Consider the following 25,698-nt stretch of genomic DNA (forward strand, 5'->3'; position numbering starts at 1 on the left):
TTATGTTGAATCTTTATAAAACACTGGTTCAGCCACAACTGGAGTATTGTGTCCAATTCCGGGCACCTCATCCTTTAGGGAGGATGTGAAGGACTTAGAGAGGGTGTAGAAAAGATTTACTAAAATGATTCCAGGGATGAGGGACTTCAGTTACGTGGATAGACTGGAGAAGCTGGGGTTGTTCTCCTTAGAGCAGAGAAGGTTGAGAGGAGATTTGATAGAGGGGTTCAACATCATGACGTGTTTAGATAAAGTAAATAAAGAGAAACTGTTCCCATTGGCGGAAGGGCCGAGGACCAGAGGGCACAGATTTAAGGTGATTGGTAAAAACCAAAGGCGACATGAAGAAAAACTTTTTTATGCAGTGTGTAGTTATGATCTGGAATGCACTGCCCGAGGGGATGGTGGAGGCAGATTCAATCATGGCCTTCAAAAAGCAATTGGAAAAATATTTGAACGGGAAAATCTGTTGAGCTACGGGGAAAGAGCGGGGGAATGGGACTAACTGAATTGCTCTTACAAAGAGCCGGCACAGGCTTGATGGGCCGAATAGCTTCCTTCTGAGTGCAGCGGGCACAGAGTGAACGGCTTGAGAGTTAGGTAAGTGTGGGAGTTCGGTGAAGTGGGGGAAAGGAGGTGCTACTTTGCCTTGCTTTTCCTAACTATTTCTGCAGGGCGGCGGCGGACCTGAGCAGCAGCAGACCGAGAGCGGAGATAAAAGCAGCAGCAGACCTGCAACAAGAGACAAATGCAGTGTGACGTCACAGGTGAGACAGGTAAGTGATTGGTAGTGATGGTGGGCTAAGTTTTAAGTTAACATATAGCACAGAACTAAATTTTAAAAACTAAACTTAATTTAATTAATCAAATAAATTAAATGAGGTAAATAATTTGATTAACACTAAATTAATTAATTAAATAAAATGATGGGAGAACAGGAGATGTGTTGCTGCTGCTGCAATATGTGGGAGCTTGTGGGCATTTTTGTCCAGGGCGACTACATCTGCAATAAGTGTCTGTGGCACGAGGAACTTCGGCTCAGAGTTGAGGAGCTGGAGCCCGAACTGCGGACATTGCGAGACATCAGGGAGGGAGAAAGTTACCTGGACCTTTTGCTCCAGGAGGCAGCCACACCCCTTAGATTAAATACTTTAGAATTGACACATGGTCAGGGACAGGAGGGTGTGACTGCGAGTGAGGCAGGTACGGGGATCCAGGAGGTAGTATTGCAGGAGCCTCAGTCCCTGCGCTTGTTCAATAGATTTGAGGTTCTTGCAACCCTTGTGGACGAGTGCGGGGACTGCGGGGAGGACCAGCAAACTGACCACGGCACCGTGGTACAGGGGGCCGTTCAAGTGGGGGGAGTAAAAAGGAAGGTGGTTGTAGTAGGTGACAGTATAGTTAGGGGGATAGACACTGTTCTCTGCAGCTAGGCTGTGTTGCCTACCCGGTACTGGGGTTAAGGACATCGCCTCCAGGCTGGAGAAGAACTTGGAATGGGATGGGATCCACGTCGGTATCAATAATCTCTGGATTATTACCTGAGCCACGAGCAAATTGGCACAGGGTAAATCAGATCAGAGAGATGAATGCGTTGCTCAAAGATCGGTGTGGGAGAAGTAGGTTACGATTCATGGGGCACTGGCACCAGTACTGGGGAGAGAGGGAGCTGTTCCATTGGGAGGGACTACGCCTGAACCATGCTGGGACCAGAGTTCTAGTGAATCGAATAACTAGGGAGGTAGATAAGGCTTTAAACTAAATAAGGGGGGAGGGGGGGGTGGGGGGGAGGGTCCCGCTGGAGAGAAATCTGGTATGCTAAAGAGAAAAAACAAAGAAGCAGTGCAGGGAAGTGATTGGTGTAAGGATAACCAGATTGTGTCAGGATTGTGTCATCGACACAGATACCACCATTACACGAGAGGACACCACCCACCAGGTACATGGTTCATACTCCTGTGACTCGGCCAACGTTGTCTACCTCATACGTTGCAGGAAAGGATGCCCCAGAGCATGGTACATTGGCGAGACCATGCAGACACTGCGACAACGGATGAACAGACACCGCGCAACAATCGCCAGACAGGAGGGTTCCCTCCCAGTCGGGGAACACTTCAGCAGTCAAGGACATTCAGCCACCGACCTTCGGGTAAGCGTACTCCAAGGCGGCCTTCGAGACACACGACAACGCAAAATCGTTGAGCAGAAATTGATAGCCAAGTTCCGCACCCATGAGGACGGCCTCAACCGGGATCTTGGGTTCATGTCACGCTACACGTAACCCCACTAGTGAACAAAAGTTATCTGTTTTTAATATAACGGGTCATTTGCTGTCTTTCTCTTCCTTCCGGATGTTTCTACGTTTCTGCCTCTCTCTCTCTCTCTCTCTTTTTTTTGGTTGTTTGTATATTCGGTGGCCCTGTAGGTAACACCTCTCTGTCTGAACACTTTGATTGCCTTGGCAACGGGCAGTTGGAAAGACTATCTGTGATCACCAGGTATTGTTCTGTGATTTATAAATGCGAAAGGTTCGAGGATTTCTTGACATTCATCCGAGGAAGGAGGAAGCCTCCGAAAGCTTGTGATTTTCAAATAAAATTGTTGGACTATAACTTGGTGTTGTAAAATTGTTTACAATTGTCAACCCCAGTCCATCACTGGCATCTCCACATCATGGCTACCATCGACACCACAAACTGCCGGCTCACAGTGGAAAGGATATCCAAGAAGATCGCGCATATAGACACAGACATCAAGTTTTTACAGAGCTGCAAGAAAGCAGACAAGATCCCGAAAGGACTACAGATCACGAACCCACTCAAGTCCACATACAACTCGGATTACGCTGAGAGACTCTGCCGTCGTACCTCTCGCACACTCCGCAACCATCTCGTACACCAACTCTACCACAGACGCCGCAACCTCGAAACTAAGATAGAGTCCATACTCTCAACCTGTACTCGGGACACAGCAGACCAGCTACGAGATACCGCCAAACAGACGAGGCAACGGAACTACGCTGCCTACATGAAAACCAAGAGCAGGAAGTTTGAGAAACTCGGCATCACCACCAGCATCGACCAAGCTTCCCCTGGTACCATGGTTGCAACCACAGGGAAGTCTATTGTCAATTTGTCCGACCACACCCTTCAACCAGACGAAATCGAAGTTCTCAGCCGAGGGCTCAATTTCTGCCCCACTACCAAAATGGACCCCATTAGTCTTGCGGCGGACACAGAGGAATTCATCAGTAGAATGAGGCTCCGGGAATTCTTCCACAAACCCCAAGATTTCAGCAGCGAACCCAATGAGACAATCAACGATCCGGAACAGCAGACAGAGGGATCCACGGTACAGCAAACGAAGAGGAAAGAGTCAAACTGGACTCCTCCGGAGGGGCGCTGCCCTCAGCTTGACATGTATGCTCAAGCTGTCAGGAAATGCGTCAATGCCAGATTCATCAGCCGCACTCAGAAGACAGTCCAGAATGTCACCCGAGCACAACGCAACGCCATCAACGCTCTCAAGACCAACCGCGACATCGTCATCAAACCAGCGGACAAAGGAGGAGCCATAGTCATACAGAACAGAACGGACTATTGCAAAGAAGCATACCGACAACTGGACAACCAGGAACACTACAGACGGTTACCCGCAGATCCGACCAAAGAACACACCCACCAGCTCAACAAACTGATCAAGACCTTCGATCCAGACCTTCAAAGCATCCTACGCACTCTCATCCCACGTACTCCCCACGTGGGAGACTTCTACTGCCTCCCAAAGATACACAAAGCCAACACATCCAGATGTCCTATCGTATCAGGCAACGGAACCCTGTGTGAGAACCTCTCTGGATACATCGAGGGCATCCTGAAACCCATTGTACAGGGAACCCCCAGCTTCTGTCGCGACACTACAGACTTCCTACAAAAACTCAGCACCCACGGACCAGTTGAACCAGGAACACTTCTCACCACGATGGACGTCTCGGCACTCTACACCAGTATCCCCCACAATGACGGCATCGCTGCGACAGCATCAATACTCAACACCAACAACAGCCAATCTCCAGACGCCATCCTACAACTCACCTGCTTCATCCTGGATCACAATGTCTTCACCTTCGATAACCAGTTCTTTACCCAAACACATGGAACAGCCATGGGGACCAAATTCGCACCCCAATACGCCAACATTTTCATGCACAAGTTCGAGCAGGACTTCTTCACTGCACAGGACCTCCAACCAACACTATACACCAGATACATCGACGACATTTTCTTTCTATGGACCCACGGCGAAGAATCACTAAAGAGACTACACGATAACATCAACAAGTTCCATCCCACCATCAAGCTCACCATGGACTACTCCTCAGAATCAGTTTCTTTCTTGGACACACGAATCTCCATCAAAGACGGGCACCTCAGCACCTCTCTCTACCGCAAGCCCACGGACAACCTCACGATGCTCCACTTTTCCAGCTTCCACCCCAACCACGTCAAAGAGGCCATCCCCTATGGACAGGAACTGCGAATACACAGGGTCTGCTCAGACGGGGAGGAACATGATGGACACCTACAGACGCTGAAAGACGCCCTAGTAAGAACGGGATATGACGCTCGACTCATCGGTCGACAGTTCCGACGGGCCACAGCGAAAAATCGCACAGACCTCCTCAGAAGACTAACACAGGACGCAACCAACAGAGTACCCTTCGTCGTCCAGTACTTCCCCGGAGCAGAGAAACTACGCCATGTTCTCCGCAGCCTTCAACATGTCATCAATGACGACGAACACCTCGCTATGGCCATCCCCACACCTCCACTACTCGCCTTTAAACAGCCACCCAACCTCAAACAGACCATCGTTCGCAGCAAATTACCCAGCTTTCAGGAGAACAGCGTCCACGACACCACACAACCCTGCCACGGTAACCTCTGCAAGACATGCCAGATCATCGACACAGATACCACCATCACACGAGAGGACACCACCCACCAGGTGCATGGTTCATACTCCTGTGACTCGGCCAACGTTGTCTACCTCATACGTTGCAGGAAAGGATGCCCCAGAGCATGGTACATTGGCGAGACCATGCAGACACTGCGACAACGGATGAACGGACACCGCGCAACAATCGCCAGACAGGAGGGTTCCCTCCCAGTCGGGGAACACTTCAGCAGTCAAGGACATTCAGCCACCAACCTTCGGGTAAGCGTACTCCAAGGCGGCCTTCGAGACACACGACAACGCAAAATCGTTGAGCAGAAATTGATAGCCAAGTTCCGCACCCATGAAGACGGCCTCAACCGGGATCTTGGGTTCATGTCACGCTACACGTAACCCCACCAGCGAACAAAAGTTATCTGTTTTTAATATAACGGGTCATTTGCTGTCTTTCTCTTCCTTCCAGATGTTTCTATGTTTCTGCCTCTCTCTCTCTCTGTTTTTTTTTGGTTGTTTGTATATTCGGTGGCCCTGTAGGTAACACCTCTCTGTCTGAACACTTTGATTGCCTTGGCAACGGGCAGTTGGAAAGACTATCTGTGATCACCAGGTATTGTTCTGTGATTTATAAATGCGAAAGGTTCGAGGATTTCTTGACATTCACCTGAGGAAGGAGGAAGCCTCCGAAAGCTTGTGATTTTCAAATAAAATTGTTGGACTATAACTTGGTGTTGTAAAATTGTTTACAAGTGTCAGGAAGGGCAGAGCGTACAAACAGAAGAGTGCACTAACAAATAGGGTCCAGTTAAGAAAAAATGGTAATAAGACAAATTGGGCCGTAGTAAAAAAAATGTTAAGATGTTTAAAAACGTTAAAAAGACAAATCTAAAGGCACTGTATCTGAATGCACGAAGCATTCGTAATAAGGTAGACGAATTAACAGCGCAAATAGATGTAAACGGACACGATATAATTGCAATTACGGAGACATGTCTGCAGGGTGACCAAGGCTGGGAGCTGAATATCCAAGGGTATTCGATATTTAGAAAGGACAGGCAAAAAGGAAAAGGAGGTGGGGTGGTGTTGTTAGTAAAGGAGGAAATCAGAGCAATAGTGAGAAAGGATATTAGCTCAGAAAATCAAGGTGTAGAATCAGTCTGGGTGGAGTTAAGAAGCACCAAGGGACAGAAAACACTGGTGGGAGTTGTCTATATTCCTCCAAACAGTAGTGGTAATGTAGGGGATGGGATCAAACAGGAAATTAGAGATGCATGTAACAAGGGTACTACAGTAATCATGGGTGACTTTAATCTACATATAGACTGGCCAAACCAAATTAGCAATAATACTGTGGAGGATGAATTCCTGGAGTGTGTACGAGATGGTTTTTTAGACCAGTACGTTGAGGAGCCAACCAGGGAACAGGCTATCCTAGATTGGGTATTGTGCAATGAGAAGGGGTTAATTAATAATCTTGTTGGGTGGGGTCCTTTAGGGAAGAGTGACCATAACATAATAGAATTCTTCATTAACATGGAAAGTGAAGTAGTCCAATCCGAAACTAGGGTCCTAAATCAAAACAAAGGAAACTACGAAGGTATGAGGAGTGAGTTGGCTATGATAGATTGGGGAGCTTCATTAAAAGGCACGACTGTGGACAGGCATTTAAGGAACAAATGCATGAATTGCAATAAATATACATTCCTTTCTGGCGCAAAAACACAATTGGAAAAGTGGCCCAACCATGGCTAACAAAAGAAATTAAGGATAGTATTAGATCCAAAGAGGAGTCATATAAAGTTGCCAGAAAAAGGATTGGGAGCAGTTTAGAATTCAGCAAAAAAGGACCAAGAGATTGATTAAGAGGGGAAAAATAGAGTATGAGAGTAAACTTGCAAGGAACATAAAAGTGGACTGTAAAATCTTCTATAAGTGCATAAAAAGAAAAAGATTAGTGAAGACAAATGTAGGTCCCTTACAGTCAGAAACGGGAGAATTTATAAGGGGGAAATCAATGAAATGGCAGAGCAATTAAACAAATACTTTGGGCTCGATATTAGGAGGGAGGCGGATTGGCAGCGGGGGGTTAACTGCGGGGGGTCGACTGCGTGCGTGAGTAACACACCCAGTGAATTCGGGGTGCTCCACACGTGATCGCAGTCTAATTGAAGCCAATTACCTTGGCTTCCGGGTTTCACGCTGGAAAGCTGCGCAGCGGGCGGACTGCGCACCCGCATCATAGGCTGTCAGCTGGAGGAGCCCTATTTAAAGGGGCAGTCCTCCACTGACTGATGCTGCAGAAAGGAGCCAAAATTACAGCATGGAGCAGCCCAGGGGTAAGGCTGCTCCCAAGTTTAATGATGCCTCACTCCAGGTCCTACTGGATGGGGTGAGGAGGAGGAGGGAGGAAAGAGATCTTCTCCCCGGCGGGCGGGAGGAAGCGGCCTGCCTCTGCCACCACGAAGGCCTGGCTCGAGGTAACACAGGAGGTCACCTGCACCACCAACATATCACGCACCTGCATACAGTGCAGGAGGCGCTGCAATGACCTAAGTAGGTCAGCCAAAGTGAGTACACTTACTCATTCCCCTACACTCCGTCTGCCACATCACCGCCCCCACCCCACATCTCCTTCTGCACTGCCAACATTACTCTGTCACATCACCCCTCATACCCACTCAAACCTCATCCTCATCTTACCTGCACTTACTCACCTCGCCAGTACTCATCCCGCCACTACCACTCAACCCAATCCTCATACAATCTCATGGCTCTATCTCATACTCACCCTCTCGTGCGTCTCTTTCACGGTCAGCCTCACTCAACCTGCCACCACCTGTGCTGCAGCCACAGGGCATGCATCACATATGTGCAGTAGGCAGCATAAGGCAAACGTGTCGTGAGCATGAAGGGGATGCACAAGGGTGTTTGAGGGTTTGTCATAGTTTTTACTTATATTTGATTTCTAATCAACTCACATCACATATTATATTGGCACCACGACTGCCACGTCTTTGCGAATCTTGTCTGGTTTGTGCATTAATGCCCTTTCCTGAGGATCACCTCGAAGACCCACAACTGATGCCACCCATTGGGCCCGATTTTAGCACCCGCTACCGGGTGCGTTCTCGGCAGGGAGGCCCCGAAAATCCCGAAATCCAGGTGCGGGACCGGATCGCGCCTCGATCCCGCCCACTTCCGGGTTCCGCGCTGATGTGCGGGGGTGCGCGCGCAGCCCCCGCTGGTGGGAATCCCGCAGGCAATTAAAGCCAGCGGGATGCCACTTGAGTGTATTTACTTTGCTTGTTCAGGTCATTAACTGGCCTGATTAAGGGACTGTGTGTGATTTTGGATAAACATGGGACTGTTTCACACACTGGGGGAAACAGTCCCAGTTGAAATAGACGTGTTGCAGCCGTCAGCCTGTGGCAGCTGCAAAGGTCCATTTGACAGGTGGGGTGGGGAGACCCTCAGCCATTGCAGGAGGCCACTCTGTCACTTGGGACAAAGTTTGGCCTCCACCACCCTCCTCCTGACGGTCGAGGTCACCAACCTGCACACTTACCCCGGGGTCCGGAGACATGTACCTACCTTGCGGACCCCCTCAGATGTACATCTTGCGGATGGGGGCCGCCGTAGCTGCAGTCATGACCTCCTCGGAGGGCGAACAGCATCACCAGCCTCGCCATCCACGCCGTCCACCTCTGACACGTGGAGCTCCACAACACAGTGCTGTGACACATCCACCTGTACAGCAGGAGGGAGGGCTACCGCAGAGAGAGATGCGCCGCAGAGGGCACTACCCTCGCCACAGGGTCCACAGACCGAGGCTCAGCTTCCTGGACCTCTCTGAGCAGCAGTGCACACGGAGGCTCAGAGTCACTCGACATGTAGCCGTGGACATCTGCAGCCTCTTTCATGCTGAGCTGCTCCTGGCTGGCCCGTGCACCATCTTCCTACCTGTCGCTGTCAAAGACACCACTGCCCTCCCGAACTTCTGCTCCACAGCCTTCCAGGGTGCAACCGGGGACATCCCCGATGTCTGTCAGTCATCTGCGCAGAAGAGCCCTGCAAATACACCTACACCCACTCTGCAGTGACACAATGGGTGGCATCAGTGGTGGGTCCTCAGTGATACCCAGGAAAGGGCATTATTGCACAGACCAGACAAGATTCGCGAAGACATGGCAGTAGTGGTGCCAATATAATGTGTGATGTGAGTTGTTCTTTAATTCAATAGAAGTAAGAACCATGACGAACCCTCAAACACCCTTGTGCGTCCCCTTCATGCTCACGACACGTTTGCCTTACGCTTCCTACTGCACATATGTGATGCATGCCCTGTGGCTGCAGCACAGGTGGTGGCAGGTTGAGTGAGGCTGGCCGTGAGAGAGATGCACGAGAGGGTGAGCATGAGATAGAGCCATGAGATTGTATGAGGATTGGGTTGAGTGTTAGTGGCGGGGTGAGTACTGGCGAGGTGAGTAGGTGCAGGTAAGATGAGGATGAGGTTTGAGTGGGTATGAGGGGTGATGTGACAGCGTAGTGTTGGCAGTGCTGAAGGAGATGTGGGGTGGTGGCGGTGATGTGGCAGACGGAGTGTAGGGGAAAGACTACGTGTACTCACTGTGGCTGACCTACTGAGGTCATTGGAGCGCCTCCTGCACTGTATGCAGGTGGGCGATATGTTGGTGGTGCTGGTGACCTCCTCTGCCACCTCAAGCCAGGCCTTCCTGGTGGCAGAGGCAGGCCGCTTCCTCCCGCCCGCCGGGTGGAAGATCTCTGTCCTCCCCCTCCTCCTCACCCCATCTAATGATACCTGGGGTGAGGCATCATTAAACTGGGAGCAGCCTTCCCCCTGGGCTGCTCCATGCTGTAATTTTTGCTGTTTGTGGCAGCATCTGTCAGTGGAGGACTGCCCCTTTAAATAGAGCTCCTCCAGCTGACAGATCTTACTGTGCATGCGCAGCCCGCCCGACGCGCAGATCAGCAGTGGGGAACCCGGAGGAGCAGGTAAGTGGATCCAATTCGTGTGTTGCCTGCTATGATCGCGCGGGCAACCCACTAATTTCACCGGGCCCGCTGGCCCACCCGCCGAGAACCCGCACCCCTGGTAAAATCGGGCCCATTGTGTCACTGCAGAGTGGGTGTGGGTGTATTTGCAGGGCTCTTTTGTGCAGACGACTGAGAGACGTCGGCGATGTCCCCGGTTGCACCCTGGAAGGATGCGGAGGAGAAGTTGTTGAGGGCAATGGTGACTTTGACAGCGACAGGTAAGAAGATGGTTCATCCTCCGAGGAGGTCATGACTGCAGCTACGGCGGCCCCCATCCGGAAGATGTACGTTTGAGGGGGTCCGCAAGGTGGGTACATGTCTCTGGACACCGGGGTTGAGGTTTCAAGTTGGTGAATTTTATTGTTAGGAGGAGGGTGGTGGAGGCCAAACTTTGTCCCAAGTGACAGAGTGGCCTCCTGCAATGAGTGAGGGTCTCCCCCCACCTGTCAAATGGACCTTTGCAGCTACCACAGGCTGATGGCTGCAACACGTCCATTTCAACTGGGAGTGTTTCCCCCAGTACGGGAAACAGTCTCAGTTCATTGCAAAATCCCACCCCTCCTAAAATATCATGTCAGTCAGGTCTGCTAATGACCTGAACTATCACATTAATTGCCTTAAGTGGGATCCCGCGGCTTTAATTGCCGGCGGGAGTCCCGCCTGCGGGGGCTGCGCGTGCATCACTGGGGAACCCGGAAGTGGGCGGGTTGGAGCCGGGGTCCAGACCCGCCCCGGGAATCCCCAATTTTCGGAGTCCCCCCGCCACAAACCCGTAGGCTTGGACGTCCAAAAATCGAGCCCTTTGGTTCTGTCTTCGCAGAAGAGGACACAAATAACTTCCCAGAAATGCTAGGAAACCAAGGGTCAAGTGAGAAGGAGGAATTAAAGGAAATTATTATTTGTAAAATAATAGTGCTGGAGAAATTAATGGGATTGAAAGCCGATAAATCCACACAGTATGCATGCCAGAGTACTAAAAGAGGTAGCCATGGAAATAGTGGATGTATTGGTTGTCATCTTCCAAAATTCTATAGATTATGGAACAGTTCCTGCAGATTGGAGGGTGGCAAATGTAACCTCAATATTTAAAAAAGGAGGGAGAGAGAAAACAGACCAGTTAACCTAACAACAGTAGTGGGGAAAATGATAGAGTCTGTTATAAAGGATGTGATAACAGGACACATAGAAAATATCAACGGGATTAGACAAAGTCAACATGGATTTATGAAAGGGAAATCATGTTTGACAAACCTACTGGAGTTTTTTGAGGATGTAACTGGTAGAATAGATAAGGGAGAACCAGTGGATGTGGTTTATTTGGATTTTCAGAAGGCCTTTGATAAAGTCCCACACAAGAAGTTAGCGTTCAAAATTACATGAGACTGGGGGGAATATACTGGCATGGATTGAAAATTGGTTAACAGACAGGAAACAGAGAGTAGGAATAAATGAGTCTTTTTCGGGGTGGCAGGCTGTGACTAGTGGGGTACCGCAGGGATCAGTGATTGGGCCCCAGCTATTCACAATATATATCAATGATTTGGATGAGGGAACTAAATGTAAGTCGAGGAAGTGAGAGACCTTGGAGTGCATGTGCACAGGTCCCTGAAGGTGGCAGTACAGGTAGATAAGGTTGTGAAGAAGGCATACGGAATGCTCTCTGTTATTAGCCGAGGTATAGAATACAAAAGCAGGGATGTAATGATGGAACTGTATAAAATGCTGGTAAGGCCACAGCTGGAGTATTGTTCTGGTCACCACATTACAGGAAGGATGTAATTGCTCTGGAGAGAGTGCAGAGAAGATTTACAAGAATGTTGCCAGGACTTGAAAATTGCAGCTACGAGGAGAGATTGGATAAGCTGGGGCTGTTTTCCTTGGAGCAAAGGAGGCTGAGGGGTGACTTGATTGAGGTGTACAAAATTATGAGGGGCCCAGATAGAGTAGACAGGAAGTACCTGTTTCCCCCAGCGAAGAGTTCAAGAACTAGAGGATATAGATTTAAGCTGATTGGCGGAAGGATTAGAGGGGACATGAGGAAAATCTTTTTTACCCAGAGGGTGGGTGTATGGAATTTGCGGCCCGATTTGGTGGTGGAGGCAGGGACCCTCAACTATTTTAAAAAGCACCTGGACCTGCACCTAAAGTGCTGTAAGCTGCAGGGCTACGGACCGGGTGCTGGAAGGTGGGATTAGAATGGGCACCTGGTTGTTCTTTGAGCTGGCGCGGACACGATGGGTCGAATGGCCCCCTTCTGTGCTGTATCTTTTCTCTGGTTCTATGGTTCTAATATTTCCAAGTTTGCTGAGAACACAAAACTAGATGGGATCGTGGGTTGTGAGGAGGATGCAAAAAGGCTTCAAGGTGATTTAGACCATTTGAGTAAGTGGGCAAATACATTGCAGATGCAGTATAATGTGGATAAATGTGAAGTTATCCACTTCGGAAGGAAAAACAGAAAGGCAGAGTATTATTTAAATGGTGATAGATTGGGAAATGTTGATGTACAAAGGGACCTGGGTGTCCTTGTACACCAGTCAATGAAAGCAAACATGCAGGTGCAGCAAGCAGTTAGGAAGGCAAATGGTATGTTGGTTTTCATTACAAGAGGATTTGAGTACAGGAGCAAGGTTGTCTTACTGCAGTTATACAGGGCCTTGGTGAGACCACATCTGGAGTATTGTGTACAGTTTTGGTCTCCTTACCTAAGAAAGGATATACTTGCCATAGAGTGAGTGCAGCGAAGGTTCACCAGACTGATTCCTGGGACGGCAGGACTGTTGTATGAGGAGAGATTGGGTCGACTCGGCCTGTATTCACTCGAGTTTAGAAGAATGAGAGGGGATCTCATTGAAACATATAAAATTCTGACAGGGCTAGACAGACTGGATGTAGGGAGGATGTTTCCCCTGGCTGGGGGTCCAGAACGAGGGATCACAGTCTCAGGATACGGGGTAGGACATTTAGGACTGAGATTTGGAGAAATTTCTTCACTCAGAGGGTGGTGAACCTATGGAATTCTCTACCACAGAAGGCTGTGGAGGCCAAGTCACTGAATATATGTAAGAAGGAGCTAGATGGATTTCTAGACACAAAAGGCATCAAGGGGTATGGGGAGAGAGCTGGAATATGGTATTGAGATAGAGGATCAGCCATGATCATATTGAATGGTGGAGCAGGCTCAAAGGGCCGAATGGCCTACTCCTGCTCCTATTTTCTATGTTTCTATGTTTCTGAAAAAGGGAAGCTTATGTCAGACACCAAGAGCTCAATACTGCAGAAAGCCTAGAGGAGTATAGAAAGTGCAGGGGTGAAATTAAAAAGGAAATTAGGAAAGCAAAGAGAGGGCATGAAGAAATACTGACAAGCAAAATCAAGGAAAACACAAAAATGTTTTATAAATACATAAAGAGCGAGAAGATAACTAAGGAAAGAGTTGAGCCAATTCGAGACCAAAAAGGTAACTTATGTGTGGAGGTGGACGATGTGGGTATGGTTCTTAATGAATACTTTGCATCTGTCTTCACAAAAGAGGGGGATGAGGAAAGATTGTTTCGGCTGGGGTTGTTTTCCTTGGAGCAGAGGAGGCTGAGGGGAGACTTGATTGAGGTGTACAAAATTATGAGGGGCCCAGATAGAGTAGACAGGAAGTACCTGTTTCCCCTAGTGGAGAGTTCAAGAACTAGAGGACATAGATTTAAGCTGATTGGTGGAAGGATTGGAGGGGACACAAGGAAAAACTTTTTTACCCAGAGGGTGGTGGGTGTATGGAATTCGCTGCCCGAATTGGTGGTAGAGGCAGGGACCCTCAACTCTTTTTAAAAAGTACCTGGACCTGCACCTAAAGTGCTGTAAGCTGCAGGGCTACGGACCGGGTGCTGGAAGGTGAGATTAGAATGGGCGCCTGGTTATTCTTCGAGCTGGCGCGGACACGATGGGCCGAATGGCCCCCTTCTGTGCTGTACCTTTTCTATGGTTTTATGGTTCTATGCAGAGATTGTAGTTAAGTAGGAGGAGTGTGAAATATTGGATGGGATAAACATAGTGAGAGAGGAAGTATTAAGGGGATTAGCATCTTTGAAAGTAGATAAATCACCCAGGCCCGGATGAAATGTATCCCAGGCGGTTTAGAGAAACAAGGGAGGAAATAGAGGAGGTTCTGACCATCATTTTCCAATCCTCCCTGGCTACAGCCATGGTGCTGGAGGATTGGAGGACTGCTAACATTGTACCATTGTTTAAAAATGGAGAAAGAGATAGACTGAGTAATTATAGGCCAATCAGCCTAACCTCGGTGGTGGGCAAATTATTGGAATCAATTCTGAGGGACAGGATAAATCGACATTTAGAAAGGCACGGGTTAATCAAGGACAGTCAGCATGGATTTTTTAAGGGAAGGTCGTGCCTGACTAACTTGATTGAATTTTTTTTAGGAGGCAACAAGGAGGGTCGATGAGGGTAGCATATTTGATGTAGTCTACATGGATTTTAGCAAGGCTTTTGACAAGGTCCCACATGGCAGACTGGTCAAAAAAGTAAAAGTCCATGGAATCCAAGGGAAAGTGGCTAGTTGGATCCAAAATTGGCTCAGTGGCAGGAAGCAAAGGGTAATGGTTGATGGGTGTTTTTGCGACTGGAAGGCTGTTTCCAGTGGGGTCCTGCAAGGCTCAGTACAAGGTCCCTTGCTTTTTGTGGTATATATCAATGATTTGGATTTGAATGTGGGGGGTTTGATCAAGAAGTTTGCAGATGATACAAAATTTGGCCGTGTGGTTGATAGTGAGGAGGAAAGCTGTAGACTGCAGGAAGATATCAATGGACTGGTCAGGTGGGCAGAAAAGTAGCAAATGGAATTCAATCCGGAGAAGTGTGAGGTAATGCATTTGGGAAGGGCAAACAAGGCAAGGGAATACACAATAAATGGGAGGATACTGAGAGGTGTAGAGGAAGAGAGGGACCTTGGAGAGCATGTCCACAGATCCCTGAAGGTAGCAGGACAGGTAGATAAAGCGGTTAAAAAGGCATACGGGATACTTTCCTTTATTAGCCGAGGCATAGAATATAAGAGCAGGGAGATTATGCTGGAACTGTATAAAACACTGGTTAGGCCACAGCTTGAGTACTGTGTACAGTTCTGGTCACCACATTACAGGAAAGATGTAATTGCACCAGAGAGGGTGCAGAGGAGATTTACGAGGATGTTGCCAGGACTGGAGAATTTTAGCTATGAGGAAAGATTGGATTGGCTGGGGCTGTTTTCTTTGGAACAAAGGAGGCTGAAGGGAGATTTAATTGAGGTATCTCAGATGATGACAGGACTGGATAGAGTGGATAGGGAGGACATATTCACCTTAGCGGAGAGGTCAGTGACCAGGGGGCATAGATTTAAAGTGATTGGAGCTGAGGAAAAAAAAATTTCACCCAGAGTGTGGTGGGGGTCTGGAACTCACTGCCTGAAAGGGTGGTCTAGGCAGAAACCCTCAACTCATTTAAAAAGTAGTTGGATGTGTAACCTACAGGGCTACGGACCAAGTGCTGGAAAGTGGGATTAGGCTGGATAGCTCTTTTTCGGCTGGCACAGACACGATGGGCTGAATGGCCTCCTTCTGTGCCGTAACTTTCTATGATTCTATGAGTCAAATACTAAATAAGTATGTTAACTATCATCCCGCTGGCTTTAATTGGCGGTGGGACTTCCGCATTCGTGGGGCGTGCGCGCGCACAGATGCCTCTGTGGGGAACCTGGAAGTCGGTGGGTTGGAGCCGACTTCCTTACCCGCTTGGGAGTTCCCCGATTTTTGGAGCCCCCCCCCCCCGCCCAAACCCCACGCACCCACACTTCAGCTTGAGAACTGAGCCCATTGTGTCCAGTTCTGGGCACCGCATTTTAGGTCGTTGAAGGTGGCAGGGCAGGTTGAGAAAGCAGTTAAAAAAGCATACGGGATCCTGGGCATTATAAATAGAGGCAGAGAGTACAAAAGCAGGGAGGTTATGTTGAACCTTTATAAAACACTGGTTTGGCCACAACTGGAAAATTGAGTCCAATTCTGGGTACCGCACTTCAGGAAGGACATGAAGGCCTAGGAGAAGGTGCAGAAAAGATTTACTGGAATGGTTCCAGGGATGAAGGACTTCAGTTACGTGGATAGACTGGAGAAGCTGGGCCTGTTCTCTTTAGAGTAGAGAAGGGCAAGAGGAGATTTGATAGGGATGATCAAAGTCACGAGGGGTCTAGACAGAGTAGATTTTTTTTTTATTCGTTCATGGGATGTGGGCGTCGCTGGCAAGGCCGGCATTTATTGCCCATCCCTAATGGCCCTCGAGAAGGTGGTGGTGAGCCGCTTTCTTGAACCGCTGCAGTCCGTGATGGAGAGGAACTGTTCCCATTGGCGGAGGGATCAAAAACCAGAGGACATAGATTTAAGGTGATTGGCAAAAGAACTAAAGGTGACACGAGGAAAAGCTTCTTTACACAGCGAGTGGTTAGGATCTGGAATGCGCTGCTCAAGGGGGTGGTGGAGGCAGATTCAATCATGGCCTTCAAAAGGGAACTGGATAAGTACTTGAAGGGAAACAATTTGCAGGGCTACGGGGATAGGGTGGGGGAATGGGACTAGCTGAGTTGCTCTTGCAGAGAGCCGGCACGGACTTGATGGGCTGAATGGCGTCCTTCCATGCTGTAACCATTCTATGATCTCTACTCTGTCTAGACCCCTCATGATTTTGAATACCTCTATCAAATCTCCACTCAACCTCCTCTATTCGAAGGAGAACCACCCCAGCTTCTCCAGTCTCTCAACATAACTGATGTCCTGCATCCCTGGAACCATTCTAGTAAATCTTTTCTGCACCCTCTCTAAGGCCTTCACATCCTTCCTAAAGTGCGGTGCCCAGAACTGGACACAATACTCCAGTTGTGGCTGAACCAGTGTTTTATGAAGGTTCATCATAACCTCCCTGCTTTTGTACTCTATGCCTCTATTTATAAAGCCCAGGATCCCCTATGCTTTTTTAACCGCTTTCTCAACCTGCCCTGCCACCATCAACGACCTATGCTCCAGGGCTAGTCAGAGTAGGAATGACAGGATAGCTAGGATGAATACGTGGCTTGAGAGATGGTGCAAGAGGGAGGGATTCAAATTCCTGGGCCATTGGAACCGGTTCTGGGGGAGGTGGGACCAGTACAAATTGGACGGTCTGCATCTGGGCAGGACTGCAACCAATGTCCTTGGGGGAGTGTTTGCTAGTGCTGTTGGGGAGGGTTTAAACTAATGTGGCAGGGGGATGGGAACCGATGCAGGAAGTCAGTGGGAAGTAAAGTGGTGACAGAAACAAAAGGCAGTAAGGGAGAGTGTACAGAACATGACCGGACAGATGGTCTGAGAAAGCAGGGCAAAGACCAAGGGAAGTCTAGATTAAACTGCATTTATTTCAATGCAAGAAGTTTGACGGGCAAGGCAGATGAACTCAGGGCATGGATGGGTACATGGGACTGGGATGTTACAGCTATTACTGAAACATGGCTAAGGGAGGGGCAGGACTGGCAGCTCAATGTTCCAGGGTACAGATGCTATAGGAAAGATAGAGCAGGAGGTAAGAGAGGAGGGGGAGTTGCGTTCTTGATTAGGGAGAACATCACGGCAATAGTGAGGGGATATATCCGAGGGTTCGCCCACTGAGTCTATATGGGTAGAACTGAAAAATAAGAAGGGAGAGATCACTTTGATAGGATTGTACTACAGACCCCCAAATAGTCAACGGGAAATTGAGGAGCAAATATGTAAGGAGATTACAGACAGCTGCAAGAAAAATAGGGTGGTAATAGTAGGGGACTTTAACTTATCTATCTACCTTATCTATGCCCCTCATTATTTTATAGACTTCTATAAGATCACCCCTTAACCTCCTACTCTCCAGGGAATAAAGTCCCAGTCTATCTAACCTCTCCCTATAAGTCAAACCATCAAGTCCCGGTAGCATCCGAGTAAATCTTTTCTGCACTCTTTCTAGTTTAATAATATCCTTTCGATAATAGGGTGACCAGAACTGTACACAGTATTCCAAGTGTGGCCTTACTAACATTGACTGGGACAGCCATAGCATTCGGGGCTTGGATGGAGAGAAATTTGTTGAGTGTATTCAGGAGGAATTTCTCATTCAGTATGTGGATGGCCCGACTAGAGAGGGGGCAAAACTTGACCTCCTCTTGGGAAATAAGGAAGGGCAGGTGACAGAAGTGTTAGTGAGGGATCACTTTGGGACCAGTGATCATAATTCCATTAGTTTTAAGATAGCTATGGAGGATGATAGGTCTGGCCCAAAAGTTAAAATTCTAAATTGGGGAAAGGCCAATTTTGATGGTATTAGACTGGAACTTTCAGAAGTTGATTGGGAGAGTCTGTTGGCAGGCAAAGGGACGTCTGGTAAGTGGGAGGCTTTCAAAAATGTGTTAACCAGGGTTCAGGGTAAGCACATTCCTTATAAAGTGAAGGGCAAGGCTGGTAGAAGTAGGGAACCTTGGATGACTCGGGAGATTGAGGCCCTAGTCAAAAAGAAGAAGGAGGCATATGACATGCATAGGCAGCTGGGATCAAGTGGATCCCTTGAAGAGTATAGAGATTGCCAGAGTAGAGTTAAGAGAGAAATCAGGAGGGCAAAAAGGGGACATGAGATTGCTTTGGCAGATAAGGCAAAGGTGAATCCAAAGAGCTTCTACAAATACATAAAGGGCAAAAGGGTAACTAGGGAGAGAGTAGGGCCTCTTAAGGATCAACAAGGTCATCTATGTGCGGAACCACAAGAGATGGGTGAGATCCTGAATGAATATTTCACATCGGTATTTACGGTTGAGAAAGGCATGGATGTTAGGGAACTTGGGGAAATAAATAGTGATGTCTTGAGGAGTGTACATATCACAGAGAGGGAGGTGCTGGAAGTCTTAACGCGCATCAAGGTAGATAAATCTCCGGGACCTGATGAAATGTATCCTAGGACATTATGGGAGGTTAGGGAGGAAATTGCGGGTCCCCCAGCAGAGATATTTGAATCATCGACAGCTACAGGTGAGGTGCCTGAAGATTGGAGGGTAGCAAATGTTGTGCCGTTGTTTAAGAAGGGTGGCAGGGAAAAGCCTGGGAACTACAGACCGGTGAGCCTGACATCTGTAGTGGGTAAGTTGTTAGAGGGTATTCTGAGAGACAGGATCTACAGGCATTTGGAGAGGCAGGGACTGATTAGGAACAGTCAGCATGGTTTTGTGAGAGGAAAATCATGTCTCACGAATTTGATTGAGTTTTTTGAAGGGGTAACCAAGAATATAGATGAGGGCTGTGCAGTAGACGTGGTCTACATGGACTTTAGCAAAGCCTTTGACAAGGTAGGTTGTTACATAAGGTTAAATCTCACAAGATCCAAGGTGAGGTAGCCAATTGGATACAAAATTGGCTTGACGACAGAAGACAGAGGGTGGTTGTAGAGGGTTGTTTTTCAAACTGGAGGCCTGTGACCAGCGGTGTGCCTCAGGGATCGGTGCTGGGTCCGCTGTTATTTGTTATTTATATTAATGAGAATTTAGGAGGCATCAAGATTGGTGGCATTGTGGACAGTGAAGAAGGTTATCTAGGATTGCAACGGGATCTTGATAAATTGGGCCAGTGGGCCGATGAATGGCAGATGGAGTTTAATTTAGATAAATGTGAGGTGATGCATTTTGGTAGATCAAATCGGGCCAGGACCTATTCCGTTAATGGTAGGGCATTGGGGAGAGTTTTTGAACAAAGAGATCTAGGAGTACAGGTTCATAGCTCCTTGAAAGTGGAGTCACAGGTGGATAGGGTGGTGAAGAAGGCATTCGGCATGCTTGGTTTCATTGGTCAGAACATTGAATACAGGAGTTGGGATGTCTTGTTGAAGTTGTACAAGACATTAGTAAGGCCACACTTGGAATACTGTGTACAGTTCTGGTCACCCTATTATAGAAAGGATATTATTAAACTAGAAAGAGTGCAGAAAAGATTTACTAGGATGCTGCCGGGACTTGATGGTTTGACTTATAGGGAGAGGTTAGATAGACTGGGACTTTATTCCCTGGAGAGTAGGAGGTTAAGGGGTGATCTTATAGAAGTCTATAAAATAATGAGGGGCATAGATAAGGTAGATAGTCAAAATCTTTTCCCAAAGGTAGGGGAGTCTATAGCGAGGGGACATAGATTTAAGGTGAGAGGGGAGAGATACAAAAGGGTCCAGAGGGGCAATTTTTTCACTCAAAGGGTGGTGAGTGTCTGGAACGAGCTGCCAGAGGCAGTAGTAGAGGCGGGTACAATTTTGTCTTTTAAAAAGCATTTGGACAGTTACATGGGTAAGATGGGTATAGAGGGATATGGGCCAAGTGCAGGCAATTGGGACTAGCTTAGTGGTATAAACTGGGCGACATGGACATGTTGGGCCGAAGGGCCAGTTTCCATGTTGTAAACTTCTATGATTCTATGCACATATACCCCAGGTCTCTCTGTTCCTGCATCCCCTTTAGAATTGTGCCCTTTAGTTTATATTGCCTCTCCTCGTTCTTCCTACTGAAGGGTATCACTCCGTAATTCTTTGAGTTAAACTTCATCTACCATGTGTCTGCCCATCCCACCAGCCTGTCTATATCCTCTTGAAGTCTATCACTATCCTCCTCACTGTTTACTACCCTTCCAAGTATTGAGTCTTCTGCAAATTTAGAAATTGTGCCCTGTCCACCCAAGTCCAAGTCATTACTATATGTCAAGAAAAGCAGTGGCCCCAGCACTGACCCCTGGGGAACACCACTGTACACCTCCCTCCAGTTCGAAAAACAACCGTTCACCACTACTCTCTGTTTCCTGTCACTTGGCCAATTTTGTATCCATACTGCCACGATTTGCTTTTAATAAATCTGTGCTGGCTTTCCTTAATTAATCCACACTCGTCCAAGTAACTGTTAATTCTGTCCTGGATTATCGTTTCTAAAAGTTTCCCCAGCACGGAGGTTAAACTGACTGGCCTGTAGTTGCTGGGTTTACCCTTTTTGAGCAAGGCTGTAAAATTTGCAATTCTCCAGTTCTCTGGCACCACCCGCGAATCTAAGGATGATTGGAAGATTATGGCCAGTACCTCCGCAATTTCCGCACAACGAACAACGACCGACCGACGACCGACCAACGACGACCGACCGAACAACGACGACGACCGACGAACGACGACCGACTGAACAACGACCGACCGACCGAACAACGACCGACCGAACACCGACCGACCGAACAACGACCGACCGAACAACGACCGACCGAACAACGACCGACCGACCGACCAACGACCGACCGACCGACCGACGACCGACCGACCGAACGACGACCGACCGACCGAACGACGACCGACCGACCGAACGACGACCGACCGAACGACGACCGACCGAACGACGACCGACCGACCGAACGACGACCGACCGAACGACGACCGACCGAACGACGACCGACCGAACGACGACGACCGACCGAACGACGACCGACCGAACGACGACCGACCGACCGAACAAGGACGACCGACCGAACAAGGACGACCGACCGACCAACGACCGACCGACCAACGACCGACCGACCAACCGAACGAACAACGACGACCGACCGAACGACGACGACCGACCGACCGAACGACGACCGACCGAACGACGACCGACCGAACGACGACCGACCGAACGACGACCGACCGAACGACGACCGACCGAACGACGACCGACCGAACGACGACCGACCGACCAACATTTTTATCATTTAGATGTTGCACTTTCTTACAGGTGCAAAACAATCAGAAAAAGGAAGAGAATCTGCGGCTTCAACCTTCTGACCAACAGCTTGAAACTTACAAATTTATAATTGGCCTCCTCTGCAATTCAGAAGCAGCAACACTTTCCACAGGGAATATTTGAACAGTGACCTAAGACACAGACCCCAGACACCAGACCCCAGACGCCTGACCCCCAGACGCCACAACTTGTCTTGTTAAATCAGCAAACTTCCAACAGTGAATAGAAAGTGACATATTAAAAATCAAGGGTATCAGGACTCAGTGAAAATGCCCATTCGACAATTGTCTATCACTCACCACCAGTCCAGAGATGTCCTCAGGTATGTGGATGAATTTCATCCCATGATCTTGTCCCAGGTACAGTTTTTCCAGGGATTCCATGCAGCAAATTTCCTGAGGGAAATCCTGGAATCTGTTTCCAGTCAGACCGAGAACTTTCAGTTTGGTCAAATTCTTTATTTCTGGAGCGACCTGCAAATAAAATACGATTTTTGTTGTTTTCTTGACAGCAATGGGGAATGCAAAATATGGATGTATCATTGGGTGTTCCCATAGAACAAGTACCCATTAAAGATCAGTACCTGTTAGAATCAGATCAGAGTTATACTGCTAGCTTGGGTTGTTCTCTGGTCAGACAAAGCAGGGATTTTCCAATTGCTCGATAGGGGTGATTGTCCAGTGGGGGGGGGGGGGGGGGAAGGACTTCAGCTCACCAGGAAAATGCACCCATGACCCAGGCAAAATTTCCAGCCCAGGCTCAATTATTGGAAGTGGAAAGTTCCAGCAGAAAGAGTTGGAGACTGCCCACAGCTTCTTGTGTAACAATATCTTTCATCCTCCTCTTTGGTTAGTCCAAGGCACTTGCACAGGAGCAAGATGCCAAAACAGCTCCCGTGGCCTGTGCACTAACCCTCAGAATGCTGGATGCCTGAGTGTAGCAGACACAAAGCAGATAATGCCATCCAGATATGGGCAGGTGCGTTCTGCATCACCAGGCCTAGTTATCGAGAAATGGGGGTGGGGGGGTGGGGAGGAAGGTGCACTGAGGCAGGGACATGATAGAATTAATCTCAGAGCAATTTCCAGATCTGCAGTAAACTCAGGAGTCAGAAATTCTAGGCTCAGCGCTCTGTGCTCTACCAAGAACTTAGTGCACAGTACTGAGGAGTGCTGTACCGTCGAAGGTGTCAGTGTTCAGATGAGGCATTAAACTGAGGCAGTGTCCCTCTCTTGAAGATCTCTAGTACTAATCGAAGAAAAGCAAGCTTGTCAATATTGTTCCCTCAGCCAACACCACCAAAAAGAGATTCATTGGTCATTTATCTCATTGCAGCTTGTACATGCAAACGAACATACGAATTAAGAGCAGGAGGAGGCTATTCGGCCCCTCGAGCCTGCTCTGCCATTTGATAAGATCATGGCTGATCTGATTGTGATCTCAACCCTACTTTCCCATCTACCTACTATTGTCTTGTTCTTCATAAAATCACGGCTCTGTTTGCAGTGACTGTTGCTATGTCGATGCCTCAAAGTCGTTCATTATATGTGAGGCACTTGGAGGTGTGTCACGGTGTGTAAAGTACATCTTTTATCACATACTCTGGCACAAAACCACCAGTTACATTTTGTTCATGAAATGCCAATTGGACAGTTGGTTCTTTGTTAACATTAAAAAGATTAAAAATGAAATTACAAAAGTCATTTGGCACCAGTTGTAGTAAAGCAAAAAAGTCAAACGGAATCCTTGGTTTTGTGTTCGAGGGACAGAGTACAAAAACTGGAAGTGATGTAGCATCTGGACAAGTTCTCAATGGGCTGCAGTTGAAGTACTGGGTACAGTTTTGGGTCCCCATTATAGGAAGGACATGAAATGCAATGGGAAAGGGGTGGTGTAGATTCACTGGAATTTACCTGGGATGAGGGGTTGCAATCAGAGACATTTGAGAAGTCGGGGGGTTTTTTATACTGGAGCTGAGGGGGTTAAGAGATGACCGGATAGAGATCTTCAAGATTATGAAGGGTTCTGATAGGGTAAATAGTGAGAGGTTGTTTCCACTGTTCGGCTCATTACCCAGTGTATATATATTCAGGATTCAAGAAAAGTGAAATGAGGAAAGTCATTTGGCAGAGAGAGGTATAAAATCGGAAGGGAGAAAATAAAAGGAAGTCTCGTAAGTTTGAAATTGTTCAATGGATGTAAATAATAGTCAACAACTTGCCTTTTGCAGCACCTTTAATGTAGAAAAAGAGTCTACGGTGTTTCATAGGTCCAAGGGAAACAAACACTGATCCAAAGAAGGGCATTTTAGGAGGGACGGCCAAAATCATGGTCAAAGAGGCAAGTTTTAAGGAGGCTCTTAAAAGGGGAGGGATATGCGGAGGGATATGCGGAGGGAATTCCAAAGTGTGGTTTAGCAGCTGAAGGTGCTGCAACCTGTGATGGGACGAAGGTAGGAGTAGATGCATACGAGGCTAGAGAGTACAGGGGGGAGGATTGTCGAGCTGGAGGAAGTTACAGAGAAAGGGAAGGGTGAGGCCATTGAGAGATTTAAACACAAGAGTAAGAATTTTAAATTTGGAAGTACTGGTGGACTGGGATAATATGGACTGGATTCCAGCTGTACTGAGATTTCATCCCATTTGGACCGGATCTTTAAAATCTGGTCAGGAGGTCCATGGGTGCATCTTTTGTCTGCCCCCAACATCAAGGGGGCTTGGGGGGAGTTGACAGGGAGTCCCAGGAAGTTTCTCCCTTTAAGCCCTTGAAGGACCTCATGCCAGTTCTGAACTGAAAGCTCCAAATCTTCCCTAGAATAAGGGAATTGATCCCAGAGGGATCCGAGCAATGTAAGTGACCCCAAACCCCGAATTTGGGAAAGGGTCTCTGGCGAGAGTGGGCACTCAACCTAAAGCCTCAGGACATTCTTGGCCGTAGAAATTACACTAAGAAAGGGTACTTAGCCCATCGCGCCTCTGCCTGCTCTTCAACAGAAGCTATCTACTCTAAAGCCCGAGTGGATTGCATCTGCGCATATTAAAAGATAATGGAATCTTTACTTAAAGATGTAATACAAAAACATACAGAAAATGAAAATATAACAAAGTGTAGTCAGCACGGATTTCAGGAGGATAGAGCAGATGAGGTTGATCACCTTTATTGAATTCTTTGAAGAAGTAACAGAAAGAGTAGACAAGAATAATAGTAGATGTAATATATTTGGATTTTCAAAAGGTCTTCGATAAAGTACTGCATTGTAGACTCATAACTAAGAACAGAGCATGTGGAGTGAGGGGACAGGTAGCAGAATGGATAGCAAGCTGGCTACAAAACAGAAAACAGGGAGTAGGGGTTAAGGGTAGTTACTCAGACTGGCAAAATGTGGGAAGTGGTGTTCCACAGGGATCGGTGCTGGGACAATTTACGTCAACGATTTGGACTCGGGAATTGGAAGTACAATTTCAAAATTTGCGGGTGACATGAAATTGGGGGGGTGTAGTTAATATAAAAGGAAGAATGTGTCAAAATGCAGGAAGACATTAATAAACTTGCAGAATGGGCGTGTAATTGGCAAATGAATTTCAATATAGATAAGTGTGAGGTGGTGCATTTTGTTAGGAAGAATAAGGAGGCCACATATTGCTTGGATAATAAGAGTCTAAATGGGGTAGAGGGGCAGAGGGATCGTGGGGTACAGATACACAAATCACTAAAAGTAGCGACGCTGGTTAATAAGGCCATAAAAAGGCAAACAAAGCACTGGGGTTCATTTCTAGAGGGATAGAATGGAAAAGCTGAGAAGTTATGTTAAACATGTATAGAACCTTGGTTAGACCACAGTTGGAATACTGTGCACAGTTCTGGTCTCT

At 47.8% G+C, this 25,698-nt stretch overlaps 1 protein-coding gene across 1 annotated transcript in view; it reads right to left on the reverse strand.

The window, feature by feature from the left end:
• Positions 1-25,698, reverse strand: part of LOC137331711 (leucine-rich repeat and IQ domain-containing protein 4-like) — a 73,039-nt gene that overhangs the window by 18,794 nt on the left and 28,547 nt on the right. The window contains exon 2 of the mRNA XM_067995699.1: positions 22,129-22,302. Coding sequence (XP_067851800.1) covers positions 22,129-22,302 — 174 coding nt within the window. The remainder of the gene's footprint in view (positions 1-22,128; positions 22,303-25,698) is intronic.

This window comes from Heptranchias perlo, chromosome 13 (assembly GCF_035084215.1).
Source record: "Heptranchias perlo isolate sHepPer1 chromosome 13, sHepPer1.hap1, whole genome shotgun sequence".
Lineage (NCBI taxonomy): Eukaryota > Metazoa > Chordata > Chondrichthyes > Hexanchiformes > Hexanchidae > Heptranchias > Heptranchias perlo.